Here is a 17,922-nt window from a genome sequence, read left to right as displayed (position 1 = left end):
CCAGTAGCTCCTTGCAGTTGATATGTAACGTTCTTTGATTCGAGTTCCACGTTCCCGAGCATTCCCGACCGTCTAGTGTCGCACCCCAGCCCGTGTCCGATGCGTCCGAGAAGAGAACGTGGTTGGGGGTCTGAACAGCCAGGGGCAGACCCTCTCTGAGGTTGATACTGTCCTTCCACCAAGTCAGTGCTGACTTCATCTTCTCGGAAATGGGGATCGAGACCGCTTCTAGCGTCTTGTCCTTTTTCCAGTAAACAGCTAGATGAAATTGAAGGGGACGGAGGTGTAGTCTCCCTAACGAAACGAACTGTTCCAGGGATGATAGCGTCCCTATCAGACTCATCCACTGTCTGACTGAACATCGTTTCTTCTTTAGCATGTTCTGGATGCATACCTGGGCTTGACTTGTTCTGGGGGCCGACGGAAAAGCCCGAAAAGCTTGACTGTGAATCTCCATCCCTAAGTACACTATAGTTTGGGATGGGACCAGTTGGGACTTTTCCATATTGACCAGGAGACCCAATTCCTTGATCAGATCTAGAGTCCACTTTAGATTCTCCAGACAGCGACGACTGGAAGACGCTCTTAGAAGCCAGTCGTCCAAATAGAGGGAGGCTCTGATATCCGCTAAATGCAGGAATTTGGCAATATTCCTCATCAGCCTCGTAAATACAAGAGGAGCCGTGCTTAGGCCAAAGCACAGGGCTTGAAATTGGTAGACAACCTTGTCGTAAATGAATCTCAGAAAAGGTTGGGATTCTGGGTGGATGGGGACGTGAAAGTATGCGTCCCTTAGGTCTAAAGAGACCATCCAGTCTTCCTTTCTGACCGCTGCTAGAACTGACTTTGTGGTCTCCATGGCGAACGTCTGCTTTGTGACAAAGACATTCAGCGCACTGACGTCTAGCACCGGCCTCCACCCTCCTGTCTTCTTTACCACTAAGAAGAGACGGTTGTAGAAGCCCGGGGATTGATGGTCCCGGACTTTGACTACAGCTCCCTTTTGTAGCAAGAGAGACACTTCCTGCTTCAAGGCTAGCCTCTTGTCTTCCTCTTTGTACCTGGGAGAGAGATCGATGGGAGACGTTGCTAGAGGGGGTTTGCGGACAAACGGGATCTTGTACCCTTCTCTTAGCAACTTCACAGATTGCACATCTGCGCCCCTTTTCTCCCAGATCTGCCAGAAGTTCTTGAGTCTGGCTCCCACTGCTGTCTGAAGAAGGTGGCAGTCAGACTCTGCCTTTAAAGGACTTGGTACCTTTCTTCTTCCCACGTCTCCCTTCGGCACGAGCACCTCCTCTGCTGGAGGCTCTGCCACGAAAGGGCGGAATGAATCTGGACGCTGGAGTGTCCATCCTGGGTCTAGATACGGTAGGCAAAGGGGTGGCTTTGCGGGCAGAGGACGCAACCAGGTCATGTGTGTCCTTCTGAATCAAGGAGGTAGCAATCTCCTTTATCAATTCCTCAGGGAAGAGGCACTTTGAGAGAGGAGCAAAAAGAAGTTCCGATCTTTGACACGGTGTTACTCCAGATGACAGGAACGAGCAAAGGTTTTCCCGTTTCTTGAGGACCCCGGAAACGAACGAAGCCGCAAGCTCACTGGATCCGTCACGTATGGCCTTGTCCATACAGGACATAATGAGCAAGGAAGTTTCCTTGTCCGAAGGGGAGATCTTCCTGCTCAACGCTCCCAAACACCAATCCAAAAAGTTAAAAACCTCGAAGGCTCTGAACACTCCTTTCAACAGATGGTCTAAGTCTGAAGGAGACCAACATATCTTAGAGCGTCTCATGGCTAGCCTGTGGGGAGAGTCTACTAGACTTGAGAAGTCGCCCTGGGCAGAGGCAGGAACTCCCAAGCCGAGAACTTCTCCCGTGGCATACCAGACGCTCGATCTGGAAGAGAGTCTCGCAGGGGGAAACGTAAATGCTGTCTTCCCAAGGTTCTTTTTGGACTGCATCCATTCTCCCAACACTTGTAAAGCTCTCTTAGACGAGCGGGCGAGGACGAGTTTCGTAAAGGCAGGCGCGGATGACTGCGTGCCTAAAGCGAACTCAGATGGAGGAGAGCGTGGGGCCGCAGATACAAACTGATCAGGATACATCTCCCTGAACAGTGCAAGAACTTTCCTAAAGTCCAAGGAGGGTTGCGTGGTCTTGGGTTCGTCGATGTCCGTATGCGGGTCGTCAATGTGTGCAGCGTCGTTATCATCAGAGAGTCCATCATCTGAAAACTGAGGAGGAAGCGGCAAAGGAGTAGGAATCGGCTGGTCAGCTGAGTCCGGCAGCACGGGTGCACGCGTGACTGAACCGGACGCAACGTCATGGAACTGTTGCCCAGTCTGTGAACTGCCAACAACCATAGCAGCGCGGGGACGCACAGCGTCTACTCCAGACTGTCTAGTCTGCTGTGGGCGAGTAGAGGTATCCACACTTGGTTGCGGAGGTTGACGCACCGCGTCAAAACAAAACAACTTAGGTTGTTGTTGTAACTCGCGAACGTCAACGGAAGGTTCCGTGCGTCGCTGAACGTCAACATGCGGCTGGCAGGGTACACTGGAACGCATGGGTGGCGGGACTCTCACAGCTGGAGTGCGGGAGAAGGTAGCCTCAGCGTCCACTGGACGGACAACCGTGGTTGGTTGTAGGCTAGAGGTTGGTGCAGCGTCAACCTTCTCCGCACGAAAGTCCTGCATCATTGACGTTAACTGTGCCTGCGTGGTCTGCAGCAAAGACCACTTAGGGTCTACAGTAGCAGGTGCGGCAACAGACGGTGTAACTGCCTGATGCGGTACCGCTTTGCCTCTCTTAGGAGGTGAACAGTCATCGGAAGACTGCAGCGAGTCCGAACTGACCCAGTGCCTACAACTGGGCCGTTGGACTTGCGCGGAAGGGACCGACTTGCTCTTAAGAGGCCGCGAGACCTTGGTCCATGGTTTCTTTCGAGAAACCTCTTCCGCAGACGAGGAATAAATGGGCTCTCTCGTCTTCGTGTGGGTGGGGCGATCTTGGTTAGATACGCCCGAAACCACGGAGGGAACGTCTGTTCGCTGATTAAAGCCTCTCGAACCCTTTGGTCGTACGACATTGCTTCTCCCCTGGGCTTGGGAGCTTGCAAGAGGTCCCGGACTGGGAGGATGACAGGCACGAACAGACGAACCCTCAAGCGCAACACTATCTACAACACTTTCCACAACACTACCACTCACTTTGTCACTACCCACTGCACTCTTACACTTCAACTCCTTGACGTTTGCCATGAGTTGGTTACAATCACTCGCCAATGACTCGACTCTCTCACCCAGAGCCTGGATGGCACGCATCATATCTGCCATCGAAGGTTGTTGAGTGCTAGAAGGGGGATCAGGAGCAACCACTACAGGGGAAGGAATAGGTTGTGGGGCATGAGGAGAGGAAAATTCAACGGAGCGAGATGAACTTCTCCTGACTCTATCTCTCTCTAGCCTACGTGTGTATTTCTGGAATTCGATGAAATCGAATTCCGAAAGCCCAACGCATTCCTCACATCGATCTTCCAATTGACAGGTCTTATCCCGACAATTGGAACAAACGGTGTGAGGATCGATAGAGGCCTTCGGAAGACGCCTTGAACAGTCCCTAGCATTACATTTCCTAAACTTAGGGACTTGAGAAGGGTCAGCCATTTTGAATTAGTCAAAGGGGAATTCAAAATCTATCCAAAGTCGTCAACAAATAATCCAAAATCAACAAAAGAATGCAAGGATGTATTGAAGATAACGTCTGCAAAGCGAAAGCTCAAAACTAGAAATGTGTACTTCACCAAAATATGTGAAAACCAATCCAGTAAGCAACAGCGAATTTAGTAGGTCTTGCCGGTGGCACGACAGAGAGAAAATTGAGTTCTGTGTTTACATTGAGTATTGAGTTCTGTGTTTACATTGAGTACTGAGTACCTGCTCGACAGATGGCGCTGTTGAAGTACACCCCCTACCTGCATAGCGATCGCTGGCGGATTTCGAGCGTAGAGTTTTTCTGTCGGGCAGCAGAGCTGCAGCTTATATAATCACCGGCTAAGTTTAATATTGAAAATTGGATTTCCGAATGTTTTAAAATTTTATTGAAGCTTTAGGCAGTTTTATACATTTAAGATTATATTGATTATTTCCAAGATAGTATACGAGTGAGTTTCGGTGATTTAGGTAATCGATTCTCTTGGTGCCTAGGCTAAGTTGCCTATGGAGCCTTAGTATACTTTCTCATACTCCCCGGTTGCTAACTTTTCTTCGGAGAAGGTATGCAATCCCTTTCCCTCTGTTTAAGCCTTGGGCTTAACCCTAGTGGTTTATCTGAATTAATTTTCGATACAACTATAATGGGGTGTTACTGTACCTTCCTGTTCCAGTAAGTCTGGCTTCAGAGAGGGGCAGAACATCAGAGTTTTTAGTCTGTGTCTGTGTTTGTCTGGCTTGGGGTTGAGCTCCCTCGCTAGTCTGACGCAGACATAGGAGGCTTAACCTCCTTAGGTCACTCCCGAAGGTTTCTGTACGAGATGATTCCTTCTTTTGTGATCTAACAGACTAGTCCTTGTTGCTGTTCTCGGTGGGAGGATGAGATCCTCTCCCCGGGAGTAGCAACACCTTCCTTGCTTTAGTTCAGTGGGGGTTGGCAAGTATTGCTGGCCTCCCTCCTTGGATCTCCCTTAGGCTAAGATGAGTTTTCTTGGCTGCGGGTGATTCTTTCCTTAAGCAAGGTTGGTAGGACCCTCTTTGTCCCTTCCCCCTCTATCTCTGTAATGGCCTAGCCGTTACAGTACTGTACGTCATTCTACATCTGGACCTAGTATAGGTTAGGATGTGGAATTGACTGTCCCTTGCCGGCCAGCAGAGTATACCGGCCGGCAAAGGTCTTCTGCTTTGAGTGCTGCCCGGACCTCCCTTGGTCCCTCATCCATGTCTGTCTGTAGAGCCAGACGGCATTGGTCAGGAAGCCTGAATTAGATTCTCCCCTTCCTTACTTGCACTCTTTCGGATTGCCGGGCTTTGAGGTAGTACACTCTCTTATCCTGGCATACATTCTGTTTTCTTCTAGTGCTGTACCCGACCCGGCTGCCGGCCTATGTGGCTGGCAGCCGGGCAGTCGGAGTTCTCTGGTTCTTTTGCTGCTGGCCGGCATCGGTTGTTTACCTTTGCCGGCCGGCCATTGTCACGCCCTTGTCTGCTGGTCGCTACGAGCGGTGGCCGGCAGCCGGGTGCTACCTTGTGTAGCCGACATTGGCTGTTGCCGGCCGGCAGTTACTGCCGGCCGGCACATGCATTTGAACCAGCGTTCTGCCGCCTTATAGCTGTTAAGTAGTATACTTTAAAGCTAGTTATGGTGTGTGCCGGCCAGCGCATTACCTTCTATACTGTACCAGTATTCTTCAGTATAGCATATACTGTAGGGAGAAAACTATAGTATGGTATTGGTACAACACTGTGTGTTCTAACACTTTTGTGTTGTCTTGCACAGCCCTTTGATGTTGCCTTACAGATAAGAAAGTGAATTCTTTCTTGTCTATTATCCGGTATTTTAAAATCTTTTCTTAGGTGTGAGCTCCACCTGTTTCCTCTGGAAATTTGTCATTGGTTACTCTAGGACAGATTAACCATACGATTTTATTATCTGGAAGGCTGCAACATTTGGTTGTGCGGGAAACACAAGTGTGTGTCTTTCCTTTCTGATTTGTTATGCTAACTGTGCATATCCAGGGATACGTAGTTCACTTGATACTCATGGAAATTTCTTCTCTTTACAGGAGGAACATCCGAAGTGTGGAAGTGCTTTCTGCAACGTCCGCAGTAAGAACTTCTGCGGACATGAGTTATGTAGGAGGCACGCAGCATGCGCTGTCTCCAAGGGTGATCTCCGGTATTGGGACCCCCAGGTATGTACCGTGTGCTCTAACATGATTACTGAGGCTTTTGATTCCCCTAGGACAGCGGAATCAAGGGATATAGCAAGGGAGAAGCTTCATACCTGGGTAAGGGGCTTCCAGAAGAACACCTCTGGACCTTATCTTCCAAGTGAGAAGATGAGGGCTTACCTTTTCCCTAGGGCATCAGCTGATGCAGTGATTCCCCAGCCTTAAGAGGAGATCCCCCTAGTTCAGATCCAGGTGGATGCTGAAGTCGCGGTCGCCTTGCAAGACATCCAGCTGGACGACAGGATGTCAGACGTGTCCGAGCGTCTGGAGGAAGACCTGGCAGGAGGCCAGGATGAAGATCAAGCCCCAGACATTGTAGAGGAAGAGGCCGACGAGGTGTCGGCTGCTCCGGTTCAGATCCCTGAACCTATTCCCTCAACATCGTCCGCTCTCCCAGTAGAGCTGGGACAGACCCTCTCCTCCATTGTTGGAATGATCCAACAAATGCAGAAGGAGAATATTGGGAAGGCGGCTGCAATGGAACTGCAGATGCAGAAGCTTGCAGCATCACGTGGACCCCAGAAAAGGCTCAATGTGAAGGACCTTCCCTTGTGCTCAGATGCTAACCCATGGAGATATGCTGAGCACATGCCGATGACGACTGGAAAGATCGTCATGTCGGATAAGCTGGGTTCAGTTCCCCTTGAGGAGGTGGAATTCTGGCCCAGCAAAAGGGTCATATCCGGACTATTATGTCCGGTTGAGGAAGGAACCAGCTTCAAAGGAGGAGACACAGCCGATGGAGGTCATAGTGATGGACCATGCTAAGGCTCAAGCTTTGCTTTCATCTTCGATGAAAGAGAGGGGCTTCACGAACTCAAAGGTAGCTGCATTGAGTAAGAAGCTCCCTTCCTTTGTGTCCTCTCCTGCTAGAGCCTTCCCCTTTTTGCAGAAAGGGTTTGCGGCTGTATTAAAAGCAGTCGAGGCTGGCAAGCCTTGCCCCTCCCTGGAGGAGCGTAAACCCTTGTCCCTGGCCCTACCTATGGACCACAAGGACTGGAAGGACGTCCATCTTACCTTCTCAGTCGGGAAGTTGGAGGCTGAGATTGCCGGACGTCAGTTCGGTGAGAACCTCCCTAAGCTGTCTGACTTTCTTTTGTGGAGAGAGCTCGAGACAAAAGAAAGGCTGGCTGCCTCAATGTCTCTTCAGACCACTCTTGAGACGATGGCAAGTGACCCCAAGGTCCATGAAATGTTCATGGTAGTGGCCAAGACTCATCTGGCCACAGTGACGAAGGATCTTTACAGCTTCATCAGGGCGAGGAGAGCTTGTAGGGAGTTCGTGTTCACCTCGGCTACCGTGAGGCACGAGGCAAGGAAACTAATCTCCTCCAACATTTGGGGCAAAGACCTTTTCCCTAGCGAATTGGTCAAAGAAGTTGTTGATAAGGCCGCCACGGAGAATAGAAATCTTCTCCAGAAGTGGGGCCTGTCTATCAAGAGAAAGTCTTCCCCGGATGAGGGTCCCCAACCAAAGAGGAAGACTAAGAGGACTAGGCTACCGTCTCGGCCAGCCAAGCCATTTGAACAGCAACAACAACAGCAATTGCCGATGCCTTCAGTGCCCCAGATGGTGGCACAAACCCCGACCACTTTCCAGTGGGTACCCCAGGCCGTGTCGACGCAGTCCCCGGCATTCAACCCAACATTCGAAGGGCAGTCAACTTCCTTTCGAGCAAAGCCTAGAGGAGCAGCCAGAGGCTCGTCTAGGCGCCCCTCAAGGGGAAGGGGATTCAGGGGTGGTCGCGGTCAGGGAGGCAAGACCTCAGGACAACAGTCCAAGTGAGATGATACCGGTAGGAGGGAGACTTCAGAATTTTCGGGATCGGTGGACCTTCGATCCCTGGGCCCACAGCCTACTCAAGAATGGACTGGGCTGGAGCTGGTACAGCACTCCACCCCCGTGCCCTCGGTTTTTCCAACACTCCACCCCCGTTCTGGAGGAGTACATCCAAGATTTGTTGGAGAAAAAAGTGATCCGAAGGGTAAAGTCCATCAAATTCCAAGGGAGGCTGTTTTGTGTTCCCAAGAAGGACTCGGAAAAACTCAGAGTCATTCTGGACTTGTCGCCACTCAACAAGTTCATAGTGAACTGCAAGTTCAAGATGCTAACACTGCAACACATAAGGACCTTACTGCCCAAGAGGGCATATACCGTCTCCATAGACTTGTCAGACGCCTATTGGCACGTTCCAATCAACCGTCGACTCTCCCCCTACCTAGGGTTCAAGCTACAACGAAGACTATACGCCTTCAGAGCCATGCCATTTGGGCTAAATATAGCTCCAAGGATCTTCACGAAGCTTGCGAGCGTAGCTCTCAAACAATTACGCCTAAAGGGAATTCAGGTAGTAGCCTACCTGGACGACTGGCTGGTGTGGGCAGCATCCAAGACAGAATGCTTGCAAGCTTCCATTCAAGTGATCCAGTTCCTAGAGTATCTAGGCTTCAAGATCAACAGAAAAAAGTCTCGACTTTCTCCATCTCAAAAGTTCCAGTGGCTGGGAATCCACTGGGACCTAATGTCACACCGTTTCTCCATCCCGGCGAAGAAAAGGAAGGAGATAGCGGGTTCTGTCAAGAGACTTCTAGATTCCGAAAGGATATCAAGACGCGAACAGGAGAGAGTACTGGATTCTCTCCAGTTTGCTTCGGTGACAGACCCGGTGCTAAGAGCACAGCTAAAGGATGCAACCAGAGTTTGGAAAAGTTATGCATCAAACGCGCGAAGAGATCTGAGAAGACCAGTTCCGCTTCATCTACGTACTCTTCTCAGGCCTTGGTCCCAAGCCAGACATCTAAAGAAGTCAGTTCTTCTTCAGCCACCTCCCCCGTCGGTGACAATTCACTCAGACGCCTCGAAGGAGGGATGGGGAGGTCACTCTCATCGGAAAAAAGTCCAGGGGACTTGGTCCAAGCTATTCAAGACCTTTCACATAAACTTTCTAGAAGCTATGGCAGTGCTCCTTATCTTAAAGAAAGTCTCCCCGCGTCACTCGATCCACATAAAGTTGGTGCTGGACAGCGAGGTAGTTGTGAGATGCTTGAATCGACAAGGATCAAGGTCACCACCTCTCAACCAGGTGATGTTGGCCATCTTCCGATTGATGGAAAAGAAGAAGTGGTACCTGTCGGCAGTTCACCTTCAAGGAGTCCGCAATGTGACAGCGGACGCTCTATCCAGGTTCACACCGATAGAGTCGGAATGGTCCCTAGACGCAGGATCATTCTCCTTCACCTTGAGTCAAGTCCCAGGACTGCAGATAGACTTCTTTGCGACGAAAGACAACAAGAAGTTGCCCCTGTACGTGTCCCCGTACGAGGACCCTTAGCAGAAGCAGTGGACGCGATGTCCCTCGACTGGAACAGATGGTCCAGGACTTATCTGTTCCCTCCTCACAACCTTCTGTTGAGGGTCCTCAACAAACTGAAATCCTTCAAGGGGGTAGTGGCAATAGTGGCCCACAAGTGGCCGAACAGCGTGTGGTTCCCCCTGGCATTGGAACTATCTTCATCTTATATTAATGAAAAACGTTTTGAAATGGGGGTATTCATGTTATTATTAATATTATTATTATTACTTTTACTTAAAAGCTACAACCATACGTGGAAAAGCAGGGTGCTATAAACCGAAAGACTCCAACTGGGAAAAATATCCAAGTGAGGAAAGGAAACAGGGAGATAAATAAACTACAAGAGAAGTAATGGACAAATAAAACAAAATATTTTAAGAACAGTAACAGCATTAAATTAGATCTTTCATATATATTATTATTATTATCATTATTATTATTATTATTATTATTATTATTATTATTACCCAAGCTACAAACCTAGTTGGAAAAGCAAGATGCTATAAGCCCAAGGGCTCCAATAGGGAAAAATAGCCCAGTGAGGAAAGGAAATAAGGAAATAAATAAATGATGAGAATAAATTAACAATAAATGATAGGGATATGACATAACTAGACATCTGTGTATTGAATAGAGAAAGCCATTCACTCATAAGTCATATGGAATTAATAAGCCTTTTTATCACAACTCGCCAACTGAGAAAAATATTGATTGGTCATCAAATACAACACAGAAACACTCCAATACAAATGAAGCCCACAAACTTGAATTCAATTAAAAAACCTAGTCAGTTTAAAATATCATAGTTCATCCATCAAATATCATTAAAAAATACGCTTCAAATTAACATACGGCAGAGATTGATTTCCGGCTGATCGAACTTTCTCCATAGATAAATTCTAGATAAAATTGAGGTGTTAAACCTTTGAATATAATGCGTCTTTACTTTCATTATTGGAAAACAAACTATACCAAGTGGGAATGAGCATCAATAAAACTCCAACAGAAAAATTAACTAGCATTCTTTAACATTAGTTTTGGACATCTAACTTCGCAAAATAGAATTCCAATGTTCCTCAGTAAAGAAGCAGTTTTCTCTATACATATTTTAAGATTTTATGGGACAAAAGAAATCCGTTTTGGAACCTTCAGCTACCAATTCTAGTATGGAAAATTTAACAAAAAGATACGAGGACTCACAACCTTAAAACATCTCTTGGACTTCAATTCTCATAATAATGAAAACACCGCAACATTGAAGGAAAACCTGACATGATGTGACAAGATATTGTAATTTTTCCACTCTCTAGGATGAGGCAATAGCTAAAGAAAATCATCAATGGTAAATGTTTGAAAACCAATTTATGAATAAGTCCATACACCTCAAGAAATGTAATAGAAAATACAAGTTTAGATTTGATTGAGGTATCTCCAAAGAAAAAGACCTAATGGATTGTTGTTCAATTTGTTTGTTAATGGAGCTGTAAGAGAGGTGAATGCACAGCTTGGTCAAGGATTGAGGTTGATAGATGAGTGATCATGAGTATGAAGTGAATGATACTGGGAAGCGTATGATACTTTACTGGTTGCAGACTCGGAGGAGAAGCTGTGTCAAATAGTGATGGAGTTTGGAAGGGTATGTGAGAGAGGGAAGTTGCGAGTTAGTGTGGGTAAGAATAAGGTTATGGGATGCACGAGAAGGTAGGGTGGTGCTAGATAGAATGTCATGTTGAATGGAGAGTTACTATAAAACTTATAAAAAAAAAAAAAGAGGAAGAGAAATAAGATAGAATATTGAGCCCGAGTGTACCCCAAGATCATGGTACAGAGGCTATGGCACTACCCAAGATTAGAGAACAATGTTTTGAGTTTGGAGAGTCCATCGCCCAGAAGAGCTGCTTACCATGGCTAAAGAGTCTCTTTTACCCTTACCTAGAGGAAAGTAACCAATGAACAATTACAGTTCGGTAATTGGCCCCTTAAGCGAAGAAGAATTATATCGTAATCCCAGTCTTGCCAGGTGCATGAAGAGAGAAGAGAATATGGAAAGAATTGGTCATTCCTCTCTACCTCTTCTCCTCTTCCCTTACTGAACTGCTCAAGTTGTGGGTCATTTGAAGGACTCTTTACAACTAGGATCCTTCCGTTTGGTATTATGCCTAATTCAAATGGAAATTTAGATTGTCTTTTTGAAAATTAACAGGATTCAACTCCGTATCCCACTGGTTCAAAGGTGTCGAAGAAGAAACGCAAAATTACTTTTTGAAGATTCAAAAAAGCAATGTGTAAAAAAATGAATTATCAAAACAACCCGCTAAGTTTTAATAGATAGAAATTAAGCCACCCCTCCCCCCCCCCCTCCATCATTAGACATATTATTTTAGTGATGTTTCCGGATTTGTACTAGTTGGAACTGGGATTTTAGGAGAGAATACAGTTAATGAATGCTTAGTTCAGTCGTGATATGACCATTTTTTCCCTGTTATTTTGCATCCGTTACCTCCTTGATCTTTCACAATATTTGAGTAAGAAAAGATAGCGATTGAATTAATCATTTATGTTTGATTTTTAAATAACGAAGTGATTGGTGACTCGATAATTTGAGATTATTCATCCTTTAATACCATTTATTTGTAAACAAACCAGACATTTAAAACTGATTCGCAGTGGCATGCGATTCCCAAGGCTAATCGCCCATGGCAAACAATTTCCCAGGGGAAGGTCGTTAAACTGAGTGGCCATGGCATGGGGTTTACCAAAAGTGATCGTCTATGGCAAAAAGACTACTAGTTTTATATAAGAAATATTTATTTTAACGTTGTTACTATTCTTACAATATTTTATTTTACCTCGTTTCCTTTCCTCACTGGACTATTTTCCTTGTTGGGGCCCTTGGGCTTATAATATCCTGCTTTTCCAACTAGGCTTGTAGCTTAGAAAGAAATAATAAAAATAATAATAATAATAATAATAATAATAATAATAATAAATATGAAAATAACAATAATAATAATAATAATAATAATAATAATAATAATAATAATAATAATAATGATGATGATGATGATAATAAAAGTAATAATAATAATAAAAATAATAATATGTTTTAAGAAGATGCAAAGTAAGATTTACAAGATTTATTACACCTAAAGAATCAAATTACCATACTCGTTTTCTTTTCATCACTGTCTATTCTATTTTAGCTTGGCTTTAACAATACTTTTTTGGGCGAGAATAACTGCTTCTTAGGGTAACTCTTAATAAATCAAAACGGTTTCAAAATCAGTCAACCAAAACCCAACTTCGCTTAAATAAATCATTAGTTAGACCTCAATTAGAATACCCCACTATAATATTTGGAGCACTTAGCAATACTTCACTAAATAAAATGCAGGCAATACAAAATAGGGCTTTGAGGCGAGTCTACAAAGAGAGCCCTCCCTATTACAATAAAATCCGTGAATTACATCAGCTTTCTAAGTTGGAACCTCTCAATGCCAGGTTCCACAGGCTTGGCCAGAAAACTTGGGATAACCTTGCTTTAGACATGACGACCTTTGCACCCTAACTAGAAATCTCACCATCGAACATGCTCGTAATCATAATTGGTGGAGGAGACTGGAGCCTAAGATCAATTGTGATCCTCCCAGGCCCAGATATATAGCATCTGATTTAAAAATAATAAATTAAAAAATAAAATTATTAATATCATTTCAACAGTTAAGTTGATATTTCATTAAAGCATCATAATTTTTTCACAATCATACCTTTCTTTAACCATCAAAATAGGTGTCATCAGACATACTCCTGCAACAGGGCTAGACATTGAACCAAAAAACCCTTCCTCTCCCTGCCTGTCTTTTCTTTTTTCAAACTGCTACTAATCCCATCTAACATCGCAAGAGGGTTTGTCCCACATCCCGAGTACCTGCCTTCGGGCTATAAACTGGATTGTATCCAGGGGTACTCTTCCTTTCCCCATATTCCCCAATTCCCTATCCTTATCCTTATGCTTATGGCGAAGGACACTCCAAAATCAAATCATTGTTCTCTTGTCTTGGGTAGTACTATAGCCTCTGTACCATGGTCTTCCACTGTCTTGGATTAGAGTTCTCTTGCTTGAGGGTAAATTCGGGCACTATCTTATTTCTCTTCCTCTTGTTTTATTAAAGTTTTTATAGTTTATATAGGAGATATTTATTTCAATTATGTTACTCTTTTGAAATATTTTATCTTTCCTTGTTTCCTTTACTCACTAAGCTATTTTCCCTGTTGGGGCACCTGGCTTAATAACATCCCGCTTTTCCAACTAGGGTTGTAGCTTAGCAAGTAATAATAATAATAATAATCATAAGGCTTGCATGATGTGCCATCTCTGCTTATCAATTAATCAGCTTCTGAAATTTTAAGCTCAATTTTTCAGAATGTTTTCAACCTGAAATGTAATTATTGTTTAATACTGCTAATCCATAGGATATATAACCATTTCGAAGACTAAATTATTAATTAAATACTTATACCGAAATTCGACATTTCATATAATTCTTTTTTAAAGAAAATGTCTTATTGGTTATAACAAAAAAAGAAAAAAAAACATTTTTTTTTATTACAAAATTTTGTATGGGAAACTTTTCCATCAAATCAGTTATACAAGAACCTTTAACAACTGTTGTCAATTGCGAGAGGGATTAATATAAATATTTTGTTTAGTTTTAGTTTATTTTTAGGAAATATTTATTTCAATATTTTTACTGTTCTTAAAATATTTCATTTTTTCTTGTTTCCTTTCCTCACTGGGTTAATTTCCCTGTTGGGGCCCCTGGGCTTATAGCATCCTGCTTTTCCAGCTAGGGTTGTAGCTTAGCAAGTAACAATAATAATAATAATAATAATAATAATAATAATAATAATAATAATAATAATAATAATAATAATAATAATCAGTTATACAAGAACTATTAGAAACTTATCAATTGCGGGAGGGAGTAATATCAATGTCTTTATAGAAAATATTCCCACAATTTATTTCAAGTGGCCAGGAGAGCGATTCGTTATCTTGATGAAGGTCGTATTACGTAATCGATTTTAGATAAATTGGCTTTAAAAGGAGACACAGAACCATCCATCCTCACTCTGATCGTGACAGCCAGGGAGCCACCATGAAGATCGCAATTGTCCTACTTGCTTTGGTTGCAGCCGCTTGGTAAAGACTTATTGTCAATCTGTTCAAACTAGAAGTTGACGTAATTATATGTGTGTATGTATGCATAGAAATATCTCATTTTCTTGATTCATAAATGATGTAAAACACCCAACTCCATGTAATTCCTTCGTAGCAACAATTGATTCTTGCTAAATCTCGTCTCAAAATATCCATTTTATTATTTCAAGTGCTGCTCAAAATGGAGAAGCCTGGTGCCGCTGCGGGGCCTTCCTCACGTACAGGGACACTCAGGCTCTGGCATACGAGTTACCAGAAATCACCATTGACTACTGCGACCAACATAACAGATGCAAGAACGAATGCATCAAAGCGGTATTGCATATTATGTTCTCTCTCTCTCTCTCTCTCTCTCTCTCTCTCTCTCTCTCTCTCTCTCTCTCTCTCTCTCTCTCTCTCTCTCTCTCTCTCTCTGCATCAGAGGTACATAGTAAGAGTTCTCTCTCTCAAGTACTTATTGATATCTAGTGCATATATAGTTTCATTCTAAATTCAAATATAGTCACTTGCTCCTTTTCTTCTTAGCTTGACGAATTCAGCCACTACGGTGACCTGTGGGCCATGACCCCTGAGGGTAAGACAGTAGGACAGCTTATTTGCGAGAATCTGACAGGAATCGATTATAGCGGCGTTCATAATCACCGGGTAAGCTTTTACATTTCCTTTGAAGACTATATTCAAATATAACCCCATGATTTCACTTAAAAGATTTTCAGCATCTTTATTGTACATCCAGTTAAATGCCATGTCCAACCAAATCCTTTTCTTCAGTGTGTGTCTGGTGATAATACTCTTCTCTCCTCCTTTGTCTAACGTATAACAAATACTGAATTCCAGGTCTATGGTTATTACGAGGTATGCGGTGGCCCCTGGGAGTACACAGGTCTAGCCTCTCCTGACATGCTTTGCTGTAGAGAAGGTGTACAAGAGCACTGCCTCAATTATTAAAAAGATGGGCCGATTAGAATTCCTTGGGTCGATTAATCCTCAGAGAACTTGGCTTGGAGCAACAGTGAGATCAGAAAATCTCTGAAGGAGATGACATCATTCCTGCTCTCCGGCTCTTTACGTGAAGTAATATCCTATCTTAATTTACTACACTTTATGTAATGGCATTATCTGAGAATAAAATAATAAATAACAAAGGCAAAACTGGTATTATTTTAGGATCCTTAAAAGTTTGATTTGCTCATACAAATGAAAGAACTCGCTTAATGATATATGTTCGACATTTTTCCTTTATTCATGAAGCCAGGGTGATATGAAGCAACTGTCTTTACTAAAACAGAGGGATCTATCTTCATCTTATATTAATGAAAAACGTTTTGAAATGGGGGTATTCATGTTATTATTAATATTATTATTACTACTTTTACTTAAAAGCTACAACCCTACGTGGAAAAGCAGGGTGCTATAAACCGAAAGACTCCAACTGGGAAAAATATCCAAGTGAGGAAAGGAAACAGGGAGATAAATAAACTACAAGAGAAGTAATGGACAAATAAAATAAAATATTTTAAGAACAGTAACAGCATTAAATTAGATCTTTCATATATTATTATTATTATTATTATTATTATTATTATTATTATTATTATTATTATTATCATTATTATTATTATTATTACCCAAGCTACAACCCTAGTTGGAAAAGCAAGATGCTATAAGCCCAAGGGCTTCAATAGGGAAAAATAGCCCAGTGAGGAAAGGAAATAAGGAAATAAATAAATGATGATAATAAATTAACAATAAATGATAGGGATATGACATAACTAGACATCTGTGTATTGAATAGAGAAAGCCATTCACTCATAAGTCATATGGAATTAATAAACCTTTTTATCACAACTCGCCAACTGAGAAAAATATTGATTGGTCATCAAATACAACACAGAAACACTCCAATACAAATGAAGCAAAGAATCCACCCGTTTGTTGTTCTTTATAATGCCCACAAACTTGAATTCCATTAAAAAACCTAGTCAGTTTAAAATATCATAATTCATCAATCAAATATCATTGAAAAATACGCTTCAAATTAGCATACGGCAGAGATTGATTTCCGGCTGATCGAAATTTCTCCATAGATAAATTCTAGATAAAATTGAGGTGTTAAACCTTTGAATCTAATGCGTCTTTACGTTCATTATTGGAAAACAAACTATACCAAGTGGGAATGAGCATCAATAAAACTCCAACAGAAAAATTAACTAGCCTTCTTTAACATTAGTTTTGGACATCTAACTTCACAAAATAGAATTCCAATGTTCCCCAGTAAAGGAGCAGTTTTCTCTATACATATTTTCAGTTTTTATGGGACAAAAGAAATCCGTTTTGGAACCTTCAGCTACCAATTCTAGTATGGAAACTTTAACAAAAAGATACGAGGACTCACAACCTTAAAACATCTCTTGGACTTCAATTCTCATAATAATGAAAGCACCGCAACATTGAACGTAAACCTGACATGATGTGACAAGATATTGTAATTTTTCCACTCTCTAGGATGAGGCAATAGCTAAGGAAAATCATCAATGGTAAATGTTTGAAAACCAATTTATGAATAAGTCCATACACCTCAAGAAATGTAATAGAAAATACAAGTTTAGATTTGATTGAGGTATCTCCGAAGAAAAAGACCTAATGGGTTGTTGTTCAATTTGTTTGTTAATGGAGCTGTAAGAGAGGTGAATGCACAGCTTGGTCAAGGATTGAAGTTGATAGATGAGTGACCATGAGTAGGAAGTGAATCGGTTGTTGTTTGCGTATGATACTGTACTGGTTGCAGACTCGGAGGAGAAACTGTGTGGGTAAGAATAAGATTATGAGATGCACGAGAAGGTAGGGTGGTGCTAGATAGAATGTCATGTTGAATGGAGAGTTACTATAAAAAGTTATAAAAACAAGAGGAAGAGAAATAAGATAGAATATTAAGCCCGAGTGTACCCCAAGATCATGGTACAGAGGCTATGGCACTACCCAAGATTAGAGAACAATGTTTTGAGTTTGGAGAGTCCATCGCCCAGAAGAGCTGCTTACCATGGCTAAAGAGTCTCTTTTACCCTTACCTAGATGAAAGTAACCAATGAACAATTACAGTTCGGTAATTGGCCCCTTAAGCGAAGAAGAATTATATCGTAATCCCAGTCTTGCCAGGTGCATGAGGAGAGAAGAGAATATGGAAAGGATTGGTCATTCCTCTCTACCTCTTCTCCTCTTCCCTTACTGAACTGCTCAAGTTGTGGGTCATTTGAAGGACTCTTTACAACCAGGATCCTTCCGTTTGGTATTAAGCCTAATTCAAATGGAAATTTAGATTGTCTTTTTGAAAATTAACAGGATTCAACTCCGTATCCCACTGGTTCAAAAGTGTCGAAGAAGAAACGCGATATTACTTTTTGAAG

At 42.9% G+C, this 17,922-nt stretch overlaps 1 protein-coding gene across 1 annotated transcript; it reads left to right on the top strand.

Annotated features, from left to right (window-relative positions):
- The first annotated feature begins 14,429 nt into the window (after nucleotides 1-14,429).
- Nucleotides 14,430-15,660, top strand: LOC137645074 (uncharacterized). Its single transcript, XM_068377925.1, has 4 exons — nucleotides 14,430-14,500; nucleotides 14,689-14,833; nucleotides 15,044-15,163; nucleotides 15,356-15,660. Exons 1-4 carry the CDS (start codon nucleotides 14,457-14,459, stop codon nucleotides 15,464-15,466), a joined length of 420 nt encoding a protein of 139 aa, XP_068234026.1. The 5' UTR covers nucleotides 14,430-14,456; the 3' UTR covers nucleotides 15,467-15,660.
- The last annotated feature ends 2,262 nt before the right edge of the window (nucleotides 15,661-17,922 follow it).

The sequence above is a fragment of the Palaemon carinicauda genome, chromosome 8, assembly GCF_036898095.1.
Source record: "Palaemon carinicauda isolate YSFRI2023 chromosome 8, ASM3689809v2, whole genome shotgun sequence".
Taxonomy (NCBI): Eukaryota; Metazoa; Arthropoda; class Malacostraca; order Decapoda; family Palaemonidae; genus Palaemon; species Palaemon carinicauda.
This window is presented reverse-complemented; position numbering and strand designations above follow the sequence as displayed.

What these genes read in the sequence shown, in the direction of transcription:
- LOC137645074 (XM_068377925.1), top strand. Translation starts at nt 14,457, where the DNA reads ATGAAGATCGCAATTGTCCTACTTGCTTTGGTTGCAGCCGCTTG. An exon ending in AGAACGAATGCATCAAAGCG is followed by an intron (nt 14,834 to 15,043) that starts GTATTGCATATT and finishes TTTTCTTCTTAG; the next exon opens with CTTGACGAATTCAGCCACTA. An exon ending in GCGGCGTTCATAATCACCGG is followed by an intron (nt 15,164 to 15,355) that starts GTAAGCTTTTAC and finishes ACTGAATTCCAG; the next exon opens with GTCTATGGTTATTACGAGGT.